The sequence below is a fragment of the Pleurodeles waltl genome, chromosome 3_1 (assembly GCF_031143425.1).
Source record: "Pleurodeles waltl isolate 20211129_DDA chromosome 3_1, aPleWal1.hap1.20221129, whole genome shotgun sequence".
Lineage (NCBI taxonomy): Eukaryota > Metazoa > Chordata > Amphibia > Caudata > Salamandridae > Pleurodeles > Pleurodeles waltl.
The window spans coordinates 1836002143-1836018004 of NC_090440.1; the positions used below are offsets into that span (position 1 = coordinate 1836002143).

The 15862-nt window shown below is 48.1% G+C and overlaps 1 protein-coding gene across 1 annotated transcript in view; it reads right to left on the reverse strand.

Annotated features, from left to right (window-relative positions):
* The window catches only part of ANKAR (ankyrin and armadillo repeat containing), a 723226-nt gene that overhangs the window by 317595 nt on the left and 389769 nt on the right, over nucleotides 1-15862 (reverse strand). The window contains exon 14 of the mRNA XM_069225913.1: nucleotides 8601-8845. Within this exon, the coding sequence (XP_069082014.1) occupies nucleotides 8601-8845 (245 nt within the window). The remainder of the gene's footprint in view (nucleotides 1-8600; nucleotides 8846-15862) is intronic.

Sequence of the window (15862 nt, forward strand, 5' to 3'; positions counted from 1 at the left end):
CGCGTACGTCATTTCTTTTACCCACAAACTTCCACGTCAGAAGCGCAGTCATGTGTCCAGAATGGTTCGGATGAAAGGGAGCTTTTGAGAGGGAGTCAGGTGTGACTTCGGCACATTTATAGTGAACCCCAGTGAATGCAGGAGGTTTGCCGTCGTCTGAAGGTGCCTGACGAGATCCTGGGGAGTAAGATCCTTCAACAGCCAGTCATTGAGGTAGGGGAAGGCCGAAATCCCTAACCTGCACAGATGAGCTGCTACCACCCCCATCACAGGGCAGCACAGTAAACTGAAAGTGCTGGTGGCCCACCTTGAACTACAAGTAACGCCTGTGGGCGGGCAGGATGGGGATGTGAAAATACGCATCCTGCAAGTCCAATGCTACTTTCCAGTCTCCTTGGTCTAGGACACACAAGACCTGAGCAAGAGTGAGCATCTTGAATTTCTCCTTTTTGAGGAAGAGATTGATGTCACTTAAATTCTCAAATCCAAGATAGGGCGAAGACCCTTGTTCTTTTTTGGAATTAGAAAGTAGTGGGAATAACAACCACTTGCCTACTTCTGACATCAGGACCCTTTCTATGGCTCTCTTGGACAAGAGAGCCGTAACTTCCTCGTGGACCAAGATTAAATGATCCTCCATCAGCTGTTCTTTCAATGGAGGGATAGAGGGAGGGAAAGACTAGAAGGGAAGGGAACAGCCCTTCTGTGTGATCTGCAAGACCCATTTGTCCAATGTTATGAACCGCCAGTGAGGGAGATTAAATTGAATCCTCCCTCCAACTGGACGAACATGGTCTTGCAGAATCATACTAGGAGGGCTTGGGCACTTTGGAAGAGGGAGGCTGGGTGGTGGCCGACCTCTGGCTAGACCCTCTCGGTCTGAAGGTACCACAACCTCGTCCTCGCACTGGATGCTGTGAGGATGTAGGACCGTGGCTGACCTGTGGGTGGCGTGGTAGCACACCACTTCCGAGGCCTCGAAAGGGGCAAAAGGCAGACTGCTGGCGAGCAGGCACCAAGAGGCCCATGGATCTGGCCATAGCTCTCGAGTGCTTGAACCGCTCAAACACTGAGTCTGCCTTTTTTCCAAAAAGGCATGAGCCATCGAAGGGCATGTCCATCAGGTTTGCCCGGACATCCACCGAAAAGCAAGTCGTATGAAGTCAGGTGTGCTGACTAAGGGCCACTGTTGATGAAATCGCCCTGCCCAGCGACTCAGTCGTGTCCAAACCACAATTGTAAGCTTGGCTGCATCTCTCCCATCTCTGACAGCTTGAGTGAGAGTGTACCGTACGCCCTCCAGGACTTGGGGCAGCACCTGTGCCACCATATCCCATAAAGTATGGGAAAAACGGCCCAATAGGCATGAGGTGTTTACGGACCTCAATGCCAGGCTGGAGGAAGAAACCATTTTCTTCTTAAGTTGGTCCAGCCTCTCGGATTCCCTATCCGGTGGAGCAGAAGGGAAAGCACCATGGGAAGTGGAGGCTTGGACCACCAAGCTCTCCAGGGTGGGGTGTTGGGTGAGGAAACTAGGGTCAGTAGGAGTTGGTTGATAGTGCCGGCCAATTGTCCTATTTACAGAAGCCCCTGTGCTGGGTTTGGACCACGTCCCCAGCAGGACATCAGTAAGGGCTTAGTTGAAGGGTAACATTGGCTCTGATGTATCAACCCCTGGCTCAAGCACCTCTGTCAGGATGTTAGTCCTGACCAGCACTGTAGGCAACTCCAGGTCCAAGACCTCAGCTGCTCTACACACCACCATGGCATGCGAAGATCCCTCCTCCGTAGCTACAGAAGGAGGTAAGAGCATGCCAGTATCTGGAGAAGCATCCAGTCAACTGGCTTCCCCTCATACCAGTCTTGCTCCAAACCATACTCTAAAGGGTCCTCAGACCCCTCCCATTCCTCACCTGTGCCTGGCTGTGTCGCTCCCATGGTCTCCCCATATGCGTCACCCGGCCCTCCCCGGTGACCAGCTGGTGTCAGGCCACGCCACCCCAGTCCCCAGGACTGCCTGTCGCTGTCACCTCCACAATGGGCAGACACACAGGTGAAAGCACTGGTGACGGCTCCAAACACACACTGCCTAGTGCTTGCATGCTTCTAAGAGCTTTTAGGTAATTTGCTCTTCACCAGCCTTCTAAGGGTGGGAGATCAAGGAAGGAAGACTATGCCATTTTCAACATTCCTTTCGCACTTTGCCCAAAACAAAGCCAGGGAGTCATGAGAGTGCCTAATTTCTGCCAGTGGTCCCTGTGTGGCTTGGTTTCAGCCCTTGGAGAGCTTTATGTGATAGACATCACCTAAAGGGTGCACCTATGCAGACCACCCTACTCGGGAATGGGAGCCCAGCGTTAGCCCAGCACCCCCACAAATACATAGAGAACTTGGGGTGTATGCGCATGCCCCCTGTGCGAATATTCAGTATTCTTCATTAGTGTCTATATGGCTGTATGTGGGTTAGGAAAAGCGTGTGTAAAGTCTATATTGATTCTAAAAACAGCAATAACATGCATAAATATTTATATGTATGTGTGTAAAGTAAGTGCATACAGCAAAACGATATTGTCCAATTATGGGTGTATGATATTCAAAAAGTTGCAAAACACAAAGAATATATATATATTACATAGTGGTGGTCGCCACTAGGTAGTTATAGATAGCAGGGGCGGTTTCTCCTTTAGAGCTGTGGGGCTGCGCTCCTCAGAAATTCCTACACATTTACAGCAAAAAATAATAAATAGATCAATTTGTTCAGAGATGCGATCGTAACTCTAAACAAATCGATGCATTTAAGTCTGGACTGTCTGTCTGCCCTAGGTTGCCTGCCGTGCCTGCCTTTGAAACAGGAGACAGAAGCCAAGCAGTAAATCAACTTTCTACACTGTGACATACGATGCAGGGCTAACCACTATAGGCCAGTGACGCTTTTAACGTCATGGTTTCGGGCGTCAGAGTCTTCATCGCTGCATGGGGACAGCCATTTGTCATTGAGAGGCATAGATACCACCCTTTCCCCATCAGTCATGCATTAGGAGTGGATACAAGCATGTGTAACTTGGTGCATTGGCTTTGGTAATGGTAAGTGTTATAATGCTCATCTTATGTTATTTTTATTATAATGAGACCTCTTGTCACTCTAACTCCCCCACTGTGACATCCCAGGCCCTGGCTGCAAATTGCTGGTTCCTTTAGAAGTGAAGCTGCTATATTTGTTCCCTGACAAAATCGATCCAAAAGATGAGCACGGTTCTTCCTTTCTTGCTAAACTGATCCAAAGGGCAAAGGGAGAAATATGGGCTTACCGTAAAGGCACGTATCTGCTGTATGGCTTTTAAACTGGCCCTATTGTCATGCCCTTAACATTAATGCCAAAAACATGGATTGATATGCAAACAATGAATGTTAAAAAGCAATTTAGTATCTCTTATTTCTCATGTTTTATTTAATGTTGCATTCCCCAAGAGAGTTAGCTGTATTACTCTTGTATAGTGCACACTTTGACTTGTGCCCGGTGTTTATGAGGGGCTTTAATTGAGAGCGCTGGTGCAAAAGGTAAAGCAAAGTTCCTGTGAGTGGGTTGGTGTCTCTGCAGAACACACAGAACAATGATCATGTATTCCAGTTAAAATTGAAATTCAGTGTAAATGTGTGTGAAGGGGCTGCACAGAGGTCAAACTATTTAGAAGGCAAAAGCAAAGGGAAATTAAGTGCTTAAATGTGAATGACTGCAGTGTATGTTTGAGGTGGTAAAATGAGGGAGATGCTAGGAAGTGCATTCAGGGGAGAGTGAAAAGAGGGTGCTGAAGAGGAGAGAGAGGGTTGAAAATGTGCAGACATATTAGATGTAAAGAGAAAAAAGGGAAACATACCTAACACAAAGCACACAAAACTTAAGGCCTTTCTCCTTCCACAGGCCTCAATAATATTTAATTCACAGTTTCACAATTTCAGAATTGAAACATTTCCAATGTTAATTATTTATAACTAATTATTGTTGTTACTCATTTATCTTAAATAGGTAACAATTATTGACAAAGCCAACAGTACTAACAGGTTTTGGGCATATGTCAGTTGACGTGTTATATTTCTGGATGCAATAACATCTCAGAGAGGAACCAAAATACAGGCCAGTGGCACACTATGGGAATCACAGAAATGTATTTTGCTTGCTCCCTTATAAAGAGCCCCCACTTTTTTCATCCCACTTAAAGACCTGTTTGCACATAGTTCTGTATGACTGATTGCAGCCAGCAGCTATGGGTGCTTCCTGATGCCTGGTTAGAGCATTTTCTTCCAAAGTTCATGTAGCATGCAGTACAAAACACTGGGTAAGCACACACTTTAAAGAGGCTGAAGTTCTTGCAGTGTACAATTCATGAATTAAAGTAAAGGGTGAACATATTAATGCAGTAAGATATTGGGCAGTATTAAATGTGTTTAATATTTTAAGTCTATACATTTCCACTGCTTTATAAACCTTACTTTTTCACTAAATGTATTTCCTTTCAAATGCACCATTTGTCAATCTTTTTTCACATTTTTCTTAGGAGGAGGGCCCACCCTGGCCCCACATTTGTCCACTGAGCTTGCTTGCTTCACTCGCTACATAAAAGTCATACCCAGACTTTTACGACCCACCACTTTCAAGTGTCACCAGCGGCCACTGATAGATGGGACCATGTTTCCATAGAAAAAGTGTTTTATGACTTGCCTATATCTTTTGGCACGGTTTGACGAATGTTAATGAAATTTTCCCCAAAAAGTGTGCCGGTGATTCTTTATGCACACGGAAAGTTTCAGGGTGGTCCGTCAAGCGAGTACATAGAAAAAGAGAGGGGACGAAAAAAGTTGTGTTTCCCATGTTAATTCCCATGGAACTTTAGACACGACTACAGCCCGAACCACTGCATGGAATTACACTAAATTTGGCAGAAAGCTGTCTTTCAGAATGCAGATTGTGCTTTTGCTTATTTGGTGTAAATCCGTCCAGTAGTTTTGGAGATATTAAAGGGAAAATACATTTGCATATCTCAGGCTGCAAAGGCTACAAAAAAAGATGAGCTCGTGCACGGAAATGCACAGCTCTGATTGGCTGCAAACACTTCAAATCAGGAAGTGCTGGCTGCCATCTTGGGACTCCGCTTCAGCCGAGTCCCACAAAAAAAGTAAAAACAAAAAAATTCAAAAAAAAACATTGGGCCAGGGTAGAGTCACCCTCAACCCTTAGCTCTGGTGCTGGGGTCCCAGAGATCTCCCCAGAGCTAAAAAGCATTTTTTTTTATTGTGGCTATGATTCGCTGAGGATCCGTGGAATTGTTTTATTTTTTTAAAGTGCAGTCTCCTGCGCTTCTTTTTTCTGAAGCTCCCGGGTAGGCCAAATCCCGGGGGCATCGCTAATTTAATGCGGAGAGGGTGCGCAGCCCTGGGGATCACCACCTGCCCGAGGCATTACAGAAATATTATGGGGGGGTGCGTGGTCCTCTGCAGTCCCAAGGACCACCACCTCCATGGGTCTTCACAGAAATGTTTTGTGAGGGGCACGTGGCTCCCCCGCAGCCCCAGGGACCACAACGTCTCTGGGGCATAACAGAAATATGGTTCGTATGGGCCCCCTGCAGCCCTGGGAACCACCAGCACCCCGGGGCTTCATAGAAATATGGTGCAGGGTTGCCGTATTTCCACCCTCTCTCCCCCCCCCCTCCCGGCAGCCCGGGGACCACCACCCCTCCGGGGCACAACAGAAATATGATGCAGGGGGCTGCATGGCTCCCCAGCATCCACATGGATGACCACCTCCCCGGGGCTTTAAGTGAAGAATGAAAGGTGTCCGTTTCAGGTCCCCAAGCCCCAGGGACTAACACCTACCTGGGGTTGTGTAATGTTGGAGGGGGGGCCATGCATTCACCCTTGAGGAGCCAATGATGGCTCTGGGGACTGCCACCCAGGGAATACAGATGAAAACATGGCTCCCACAAGCAGGGAGCTGCTATTAAAAACAGCTCCCTGCTTCTGGGAACAATGCTGGCTCCTACAGAATGCAGGGAGCCGGCTAGGACCGCAGGGGTCTTAAGGCTCGCCCTGCGGTCCTGTCACTCTCTCTCTCTTTCCCATCTCGTAACAGGATGGGAAAGAGAGAGAGAGAGAGGGAGATTGTCATTGCATGGTCTCTCCATGCAATGACTTCAAAGTGTTGGACTAGCATGATGTGTGGTTCCAATGTTATAGTTGTTTTGATGCAAAGCAGAACAGAATCTCTTCTGACCTACTGGTAAAGCTCTTGGAGTGTCACTCAGTAGGTTCATGGATCAAAGCCTGGTATCTCAAGGCAGTGTGTCAGTTTATTTAGAATGTTAAACCTTTCTAGAAATGGAACATTCATGTCTCTTTAATCTCGAAGTGTGTGGGCTGAATGTCATTGTTATGTCTGGACAAAGCCCAATAAGAAGTCATCTATGGCCTAATGGTTAAGTTCTCAGACCCTAACACTGACAGTTAAGGGTTCTATTACAGGTGTGTCTGAGATCTTTTCTTTTAAACTTCAAAAGTTTAAGGTTCATACTGAAAGGTGATCTCACGTTTCAATTAACAAATACATTATTATTATTAATTTGTCCAGAAATATCTCATTCTAAGTATATCACCGATCAAAGCCTAAAAGAATCTATCTCTCTCCCTCTCACTCTCTCTCTTAAATCTCTTTCTCCCACTCACACACCCACTCAGACTATTATGCACCCACTCACAGAACCACTCATGCACCCACTCAGACTCTCACACAATCACTCACAGACCCACTGACACCCTCATGCACCCACTCACAGACCTGCACAGATACTGACACACCCACTAAGACACTGATGCACACACTCACACACAGATACAACTTCTCACACCTATTCTCACACCCAGAAACCCAGGCTGCCGCCTACTCCCGCCGCGCACGGCCAAAGGGCTATGCGCAGTATAGGGTTTGGTGGATGGGGGGTTAGCCAGAGAGTCTGGCTGCAGGGCAGGCCTTGTGGGAACCCTTGCTACGCATGAGCGAAGGCCTTGCACGGTGCAAGGTTGGGTGCTTATATGGGGGTTGGCCCCGAAGTGCAAGGTTGGGTGCTTATATGGGGGTATCCCCAAAGGAACACCTATCCCTGGCCAACCTGGGCCTCATAGTTTTCCCTTGGAACTCATGACTGTGGTCACATACACCACACTGCACACACTCTTCCTCTTCTCTACTGATAGAAGCCTTGATGGTAGAGTAGTCAAATCGGTTTATGTAGACAGGGCTCCATATTTCAAGTCCTAGCCTTTTACAAATCATTTTATCAAGTGACTTAGGGCGCTGTGTATTAAGCCCCAGCTGCACATAGATGAAGGGTGCACAGCAAATATATAGAGCGAGCCAAACAAGAGATGAGCAAAGGGTATTGCTTGGTTCCAAGATTCCATGGAAAGCCAAGCCATAAAAACGTTTGGCATGTATATCGTGCAACAAACATAATGTAAGAATATGATACAGTCTCTTCAGAATTAAAAAAAGGTATTTCTTTAAAATGCTTCTGCGTCTCACTTTGGTACATCGATCCATGCATAGACAGGAATTTGTTAAAAATGATAGTTTTTAAAAACATGAACTAGAAATATTAATGGCACACTGACTCCCCCACCCACAATGACAAATGCCATTAGTGAACTAAGAGGCAAGTCAGTAGTCATCTGAACCCTAAATATGGCCTAAATTATTATAGATGGAGCAACATTGTAGTCCATTACATCAAACATAAGAGGTGCTTGTACAACGTACATCCTGAACTCGTCTTTAAAAGTGCTCTCACATGAGATAAGAAAGAAAAAGGAGGCTCTGTGAACTAAAGTGTTTGCCCAGGATCACACAATTTGGACAAGCAGGAGGTCGGTAATGAATCCAGGTTATTTGGATCACATTTTGAAATTCAGCTACCAGATGTATCTCTCTCTCTCTCTCTCTCTCTCTCTTTGGTTTTACATAAAGGCCACTGCTTTGTTGTTTATTCTTGGCATACGATGACAAAGACCGACACAGAGATTGCAGACCCGACTCAGGGCCCCTATACCCAACTATCAAGCCAAGAATGCATTTATTTGGGCAGGAGCGGACTGGAACAGAAAATAGGTCCAGGCACCATAATCAAAGTAGCCTCCATTACTGAATTAAACAGCTAAAAAAGTGTCTCATGTTTGCAAATATGGGCAGTTTTAAACTTGTAAAGACACCGTATTAATATTTTACAAAGTATTAAAGACTGCATGGATTTGAGCTTGCTGCAGGCAAAGGTTGTTTTAATATCAGGGAAATTAACAGAAAAACTGACCCAAAAGATCATAAAACAAGCCCACAAATAGCCAGAAAGGTCCACATGCAGACCTGTCAGACCGGCCCATTGAGCAGTGCCTGATTGCCCTATGGGCCAGTACGATTGTCTATTTGGAGGGGATAAGGGGGTTTCACACTCCAAACATCGCCGCACCCCGACCCCCCAACAAAGCTACACCCCTGTCTGCAATGGTAGTTGAATAGTTAAGCTGGAATTTTAAGAGGCAATGTAAAGTGAGCTTACCATTTCTCTAATAATATTCTGGTTATCCTCCACCTGTGCAGCATCAGAAAGAATAACAGCACTACGAGACTGCTGCTCTGGCTCTGGTGAATTCAGCAGATTTATCAGCAGTGGGATGCCTCCTGCCTCCACAAGACCTCTTGCAACAGGCTCTTGTTTCGAGATGTTACTCAGTACTCCTAAAGCCACAGACTCCAGTTTCACCTGCTTACTTCTTAACAATTCCACTAGACGAGGGATCATTCCTGAGTAAAGAAAGAATAAAGAAACAAACAATTATTATTCATTTTAATATCTTAGACAAGTAGCTTCTTTAGAAATGATTTTCATAGGGGCCACAAAATAGGCAAATGTAAAACTGTCTCTGTCACCAGGATTGTGTGTGTCTGTGTGTGTAGTCATGAGAGGTGAAGAAGGATAAGGGATGTGCAGTCAAGATGGCGGATGCTCTTGAGTGGAGCTCAGCACTGAAACCCCCTTTAAGTTATGATGTAGAGATGACTTTCTTTTGAGTTCTTACGTCAAGTAAGCATTTTTAAAGTTATGAGGTATTTAAACTTACTGATATCTGTCACTATGGTACTTTTGCATAACTACTGAACGGATTATCATAAAAAAAAATGTAACTTTTATTTATGCTTTATAATACATTCACATACAAATATGCAATTGCAGCCATGTACAGTATGTATTGACAGATATCACAGAAGCATGCGATTTGAACATTTGCCCCAATGATCCGGACAGGAGTCTTCCACATTACTTTAACGTTAAAGATCCAGGGCCAGACTCTCATAAATCCGATCTCTCCCGCCCACACAGGTATAGGTTCATTCGCCCTCCAGCTCACCACATTCTTTACTAACCAGGTACTGCTTAAAAATATCCCAATGCTTCGCAGGCCTATTGGTTGGGGGGGAGCAATTTACTATAATTATCTGTTTGTGTGTTACGGTACCCCAAGTCCCTATCCCATTCTTCCATTGTTGGTACCGGACCCCCATCCCAGCACATGGCAATGCGATGCTTGGCTAGTAGCAGCCTAATTGGAATATTCTGCTCTGCAGCAGGACCGGGGAGGCCAATTCCTGCTCTATTTTTAAAAAAAGAGTGTCACTAGCCTCGTGGATCCAGGCATGTGCCACTGCCGCATGGGCGACCATACCGTAGGCCTCCAAGTCCAGAGCACCGAGTCCACCCAGTTCGTAGGGAAGAGTCAGGGTGCACCATTTTACTCGCAGCTGTTTACCTGCCCAGGCCAACCTGATAAGTAACACTCTTAGAGCCGTAAAATACACCTTCGGTAACAGCATAGGGATGTTCTGAAAAAGGAACAAAAATTGAGGGAGCACCACCATTTTCATGAGAGCTATGCGACCCATCAAGGACAGCGGACGTCTGAGTAATGTGTTGTCCGCACAGGCAGAGAACACAAGAGTATAATTCTGAAAACGAAGGCCACAATGGCCATGGTATTCCCTCAGGGCACACGCCAGGGGTTCCGCTACAAGCCGATACAAAAGGGGGGACAACAGTCACCCCTGTCTAGTGCCTCTAGTGATCTGAAAAACATCCATTGACTCTGAGCCTGGCTGATGGTTCCCCATATAGCGTTGACACTAGACGCAGAAAAATGTCTCCCACTCCGAATCACTGCAAAGCTGCCTCCATAAAACACCACTCCACCGAGTCAAAAACCTTTTAGATGTTTAAAAAAAACGCTACTGCCCTCAAACAGTGTGCAGAGGTTCATAGTTAAACTACGGCCCGGAAAAAACCCTGACTGCTCCGGTCAGACCATCCTCGGCATCACTTTGGCCAAGCGATCCACCAAAATCTTAGCATAGATTTTAACATCTACATTTCGTAGCGACAACAGTCGGTAGGATGGGCACTGCATTTGGGGCTTAACCGGCTTAAGGCAATGTGATCGGCATTGACGGGGGCATAAGCCCCCCCTCCACCATCCCCTCATAAACCTCTTTCAGGTGCGGGAACAATAGGTCTTGATAGGCTTTGTGGAAGCGTACGGTAAGCCCATCGGGGTCCGGGTCCTTAACCTCCGCCGTGCCCCCTAGCGTTCCATCCACTTCCTCCAGGGTCAAAGGAGCCATAAGGGATTCCCTATCCGCATCTGTCAACCACGGCATAGCAATATGTGCAAGATAATCCAACAACGCCTCCTGATCTGAGGCAACCCTGGAGGCATATATGGACTTATAGTATTCACGGAACCTGAAGTTCTGTGTCTCGAATCTCGCTGCCATCCTCGGCCTGCACTGTTATAATCATGCTTTTTTCTTTATTAGGATGGATTAAGTTTGCCAGCACCGATCCCGGCCTCTCATACGCTCGAGCGGTAGCATATTTCCCCAAATGTTGAATTTCTGCAAGGGCTGTGTCCTGAAACTCCATCAACTTAGTATGTATGTGCCCTAGTGTCCGGCTGTCAGCACCGTGCAGATATTCCTGCTGTAGTTGCGCAAGCTCTCATTCTAGTAGGCATAGACGCCCCCTAACCGATCTCAAAACCCTAGCGTGTTTGGCGATGGTGACACCCCGGATATACACTTTAAAGGTCTCCCAAACCAAGCCCACACTGACCACCGAACCTCTTATTAATCTGAAAAAGTCTTTAATCGCCGTGGCTAGCTCGCCCCAAAAGACTGAGTCTAGCAGTGAATATGGGGGGAACCTCCACGGGAACGGAGGAATCCGTCTTGTGCCTAAGGTAATTGTCAATGGGACCGGAGAATGGTCAGAATATGTCCTCGGCCAGGGAGCCTTCGAGTGCAAATTGCCAAACAGACTCCTAGTGACCAGCCACAAATCTATACTTGTATACAAGTTGTGCACAGCGGAGTAATGTGTGTATCAGCCTCCCTCTGGGTGTCTATCCCGCCACATGTCAACAAACCCCAACTTAGATGCCAATTCCATCACTCCTCTAGCCACGGCCGCTGGCCTAAGGTTCCCCCCCTCCTGATCTGTCAAGCGTGGAATTCAACATACAGTTAAAGTCTCAGAGCTGTGGTAGACCCCCCCAGGAACCCGCCCTGGCAGCTAAATTATGATAAAATTGGGGACTGTCGAAATTCGGACCATATATACCCACTAGCAGAAATGGAGCAGTACTCCCCCCAAATTGCGCGATATCTTCCTCCCTGGTCCACCGCGACCTCCTGGAGACTGGCCCCGGAGGACCGAGAGTCCCAAATCAATACCCCTGTGTGTGAGAGGTGAAACCTGCCACCAAGAACTGCCCCTGTAACCTCCTAGGGGTGGGCATAGGGCTGCCCGGTGCCAAATGCGTCTCCTGTAAGATAGCAAGATCTACTTTGTGTCTGTGCAGGTAGGCCACTATTTTACGCACCTTTCTAGCATCATTAAGACCCCGCACATTCCATGTGACCAATCGGATCCTGCCAGGGCCTCCATGTCCATCCAGACACGAGCGATTATGTGCCATTAACTACAGTAGGAACACAACTCCATGCCCACCCCACCTTGTCCTTGCATCTGCAACCGCTTATCATCATACATACAGCACAATACCAACAGATGAAACCCCAAAATCCCCCCACCCACAGCAGGCAATACCCCAACACGCCCGGCTGACATCTACTCCCCCATCCACCCTTCCACCCCTCCTAACGTAAACTACCCCTTTTATATCTACAGGTGGTGCCCAGCCGCTTAGTACCTTACGTGCGTGTCGGCCACCCATATTTTGTTACAAACTATTTTGTATATGAGTGTTGCATGTTAGCCAAAAAAAGGACCCCCTCTCACCTACATGTATCATATACTGTTAAATAATCTACTGCACTGACATTTACTAGTAATATACCAGTTCAGTGGCCCACCATCATCATTCAGTCAATCATATAGAGTATAGTTGTATACACATTGCACACAGCAACAGTATAAATGTGCCCCTCGGGCTCTTAAATGTACATTCGAAATTCAACCACCAACTGTCTAGGAATCAGTATCATCCGCCTCCCTTTATCTGCTGCTCTGCGTTTCACAAATTGGGCTAGCTTTTTGTGATGTGTAAAAAATAGCAGTTTCCCGTCCACCTCCACTCTTAATTTAGCTGGGTACAGCATGCGATATTCCAAGTGTAGTTCTCTCAGTTGTTTTTTCCCAGCAATAAACTGCCATCTCGCTTCCTGTACCTGCATTGTGAAGTCCGGATAAAGCGAGATTGTCATGCCCTTATGCTGCAAAGCTTTTAGTTCCCTGGCCCTGCGCACAGCCGCGTCGCGGTCCCTATAGTTCAACAGCCTCGCTATGATAGGGCGCAGAGGATAACCCGGAGGCAGACGGGTCGCCAAGGAGCAATGGGCTCTCTCCACCACAAAAAGATCAGAGAAGGTGGCACGTCCCAGCAGCTGCCCCAGCAAGCACTCAATGAAGCCTTCCATATTGTCTATCACGGTGGACTCTGCAACTCCCACTATGCGCAAGTTGTTCCTCCAGGACCTGGCCTCCAAGTCGTCCACCTTAGTTTGTAAGGAGCTTAGGGCCATATGTACGAACACTTTTTCCCATAGACACAGAATGGGTAAAAACCTTTGCTACATCTGGCCCTTAACTCTTTATTCAGCCTAGCATGACCAGTGGCCAGCTCCGCATGACCATCTTCTACCTCACATACTCGCCTCTCTGATTGATCGAGTCGCTCCGCATGCTTATCCAGGTGCTCAGTCATTCTGTCCATGCGGTAGGAGAGGGAATCTATTTTACCATCAATCTGGGTCAAGCTATGCTGCATCGCCACCAAAATTTGTGGCAAGTCTTGTTCCTCTCCTGAGGACACACCCGGCTCCCCTGCCAGGCCAGGCTCTGCACCATCACTCGCAGGGCTACCCGACTTGCAGCGGTCAAACTGAAGTTTAGCCTGGTTCTTGTATTTTTGGCCATTTTGCGCACTCTGGTGGACATGCAGTTCACACCAAGCCGGGGGTGTTAGGTCACAAGGCATCCCTCCCGCAGACACTCCCGCAGAGTCCAGAAGCTAGAATCAGCACCACCCTCAGCTGGGCAAACACACCACTTCCACAAGTCGCGCCACCCCTGCCTCCTCCGCTCCACACCAGCTAGATCGCCCAGCTCAGTGCACTCCAAGTCTCCAGTCTGCAGTGCAACACGTCACCAGTCACCTAAGGGGTGCAGGAATGCCCACACACCCGGATTCGGGGGGTAGTCAATGTTCGGATCCAGACCCGTCTAGCTTGAGGAGTCAAATCATAGGGGGCCAAGGACCAGACCCGCCCACCTGGCAATCCAGCCACTGCCCTTCGGGGCAAGCAGCCCACCTTCGTTGTGCCGCTTCTGGCCCAGTCCAGTGAGGCCTTTCCCTGCCCGGGCACCGTGGTTTAGGCCTCGTCCCCCCAGCGCCGCGTCTCCCCAGCGGTGTGCCGGCCAGGGGCCACCGGCACTCCCACTCTTCAACCGCTGCTGCCCCGGGCCCTTGCGGACGCTGAGGTTCATTCCAGGGCCACTCCCCCTCCACACACAACCTCTCTCGTGGCTCACTGCAGCCCGGCTCCGCGGATCCTCCAGGGCTGCCCGGCGGAAGGGCCGCCCAACTAGGCCTCGCCTCCCAGCGCTCCCACACCACTGCCCTTCGAGGCCGGGGCCATTCCCGCCTCGATTCCAGGGTCCCACTGTGGCTGAATCTACGACCCACACCTCCGGGGCGATGTTACCAGCAGCGTCAGAGCCGTTTAGAGTACTGGTATGTGTTTGTTGTGGAGGTTTTTGTACGGATTGCGAGGTGGCCAATGGAGCTCCGTTACAATGTGGCCATCTTGTGACTGGGCAAGCTCTGCCCCCTCCACATGAGGGTTTTACATGCATATGCAAATGCACCCCTCATGTCTGGCACACAATGTTGATCATTTTGGGCAGGTACATGTTGTCCCTACTCTCCGAATGGTGTTCTCAGGATTCTCATGTTACTTTACATTGATTTCATATTTTCCACCCGCACCAACCCCACATTCGTACTGCTGGATAGATGCCATGCAGCCCCCCAGCTGGGACCATATACTCCACACTAGTAGCTTACCATGATGACTATCACTAACATACTCTCCTGGAACGTTCGGGGTATGCATTCTCCGTCTCATAGATACGCCGTCTACTCCTATTTGCACAGCCGCTCCACACACATAGCATTTTTACAGGGATCATCTAATCTGTAAGGAGGCTGCGAAATTACAGAAGCACTAGTGAGGCAGGTATACTGCACCAACTACTCCACTTATTTGTACGGCGTTCTGGTGTGGATCAAAGCTGTTGTTCTCTTTGGAGCAGTTGTTAGCACGGAGGGTAGTTATCTATTTGCAGAGGGCTTGCAATCTATTGTTCTATTTGCAGACACACACGACCTTCACGTACGTATAGACTGGATAGTGGGGGCCCCCAACATAATCCTCCACATAACCCATTTTGACTACTTAGGTTGAACTCACTCGGAAACACAATCCTTAATACCTGCAGTTCAACTGGGACCTGGGACCTCCCCCTATCCCCACTTGGAGGCTACAACCAGCAGCGCTAGATGGCCCCCTTGTAGGAAGGTAGCCTCTTTCTAGCCTTGTTACCCTCACTTTTGGCCTGTTTGTGAGTATATGTCAGGGTGTTTTTACTGTCTCACTGGGATCCTGCTAGGCAGGGCCCCAGTGCTCATAGTGGAAACCCTATGTTGTCAGTGTGTTTGATATGTGTCACTGGGATCCTGCTAGCCAGGACCCCAGTGCTCATACGTCTGTGTCCTGTGTAGTGCCTAACTGTATCACCGAGGCTCTGCTAACCAGAACCTCAGTGTTTATGCTCTCTCTGCTTTTAAAATTGTCACTGCAGGCTAGTGACTAATTTTACCAATTCTGATTGGCACACTGGAACACCCTTATAATTCCCTTGTATATGGTACCTAGGTACCCAGGGTATTGGTATTGACCAGCACCTCCCAGGGGAGGTGCCCAGAGCTCCTCCAGTGTGTCCCAGACCTCTGCCATCTTGGATACAGAGGTATTGGGGCACAATGGACAGCTCTGAGTGGCCAGTGCCAGCAGGTGACGTCAGAGACCCCTCCTGATAGGTGCTTACCTTTCTCAATAGCCAATCCTCCTTTCTGGGCTATTTAGGGTCTCTCCTCTGGGCTATTCCTCAGATAATGAATACAAGAGCTCACCAGAGTTCCCCTGCACTTCCCTCTCCGACTTCTGCCAAGGATCGACCGCTGACTG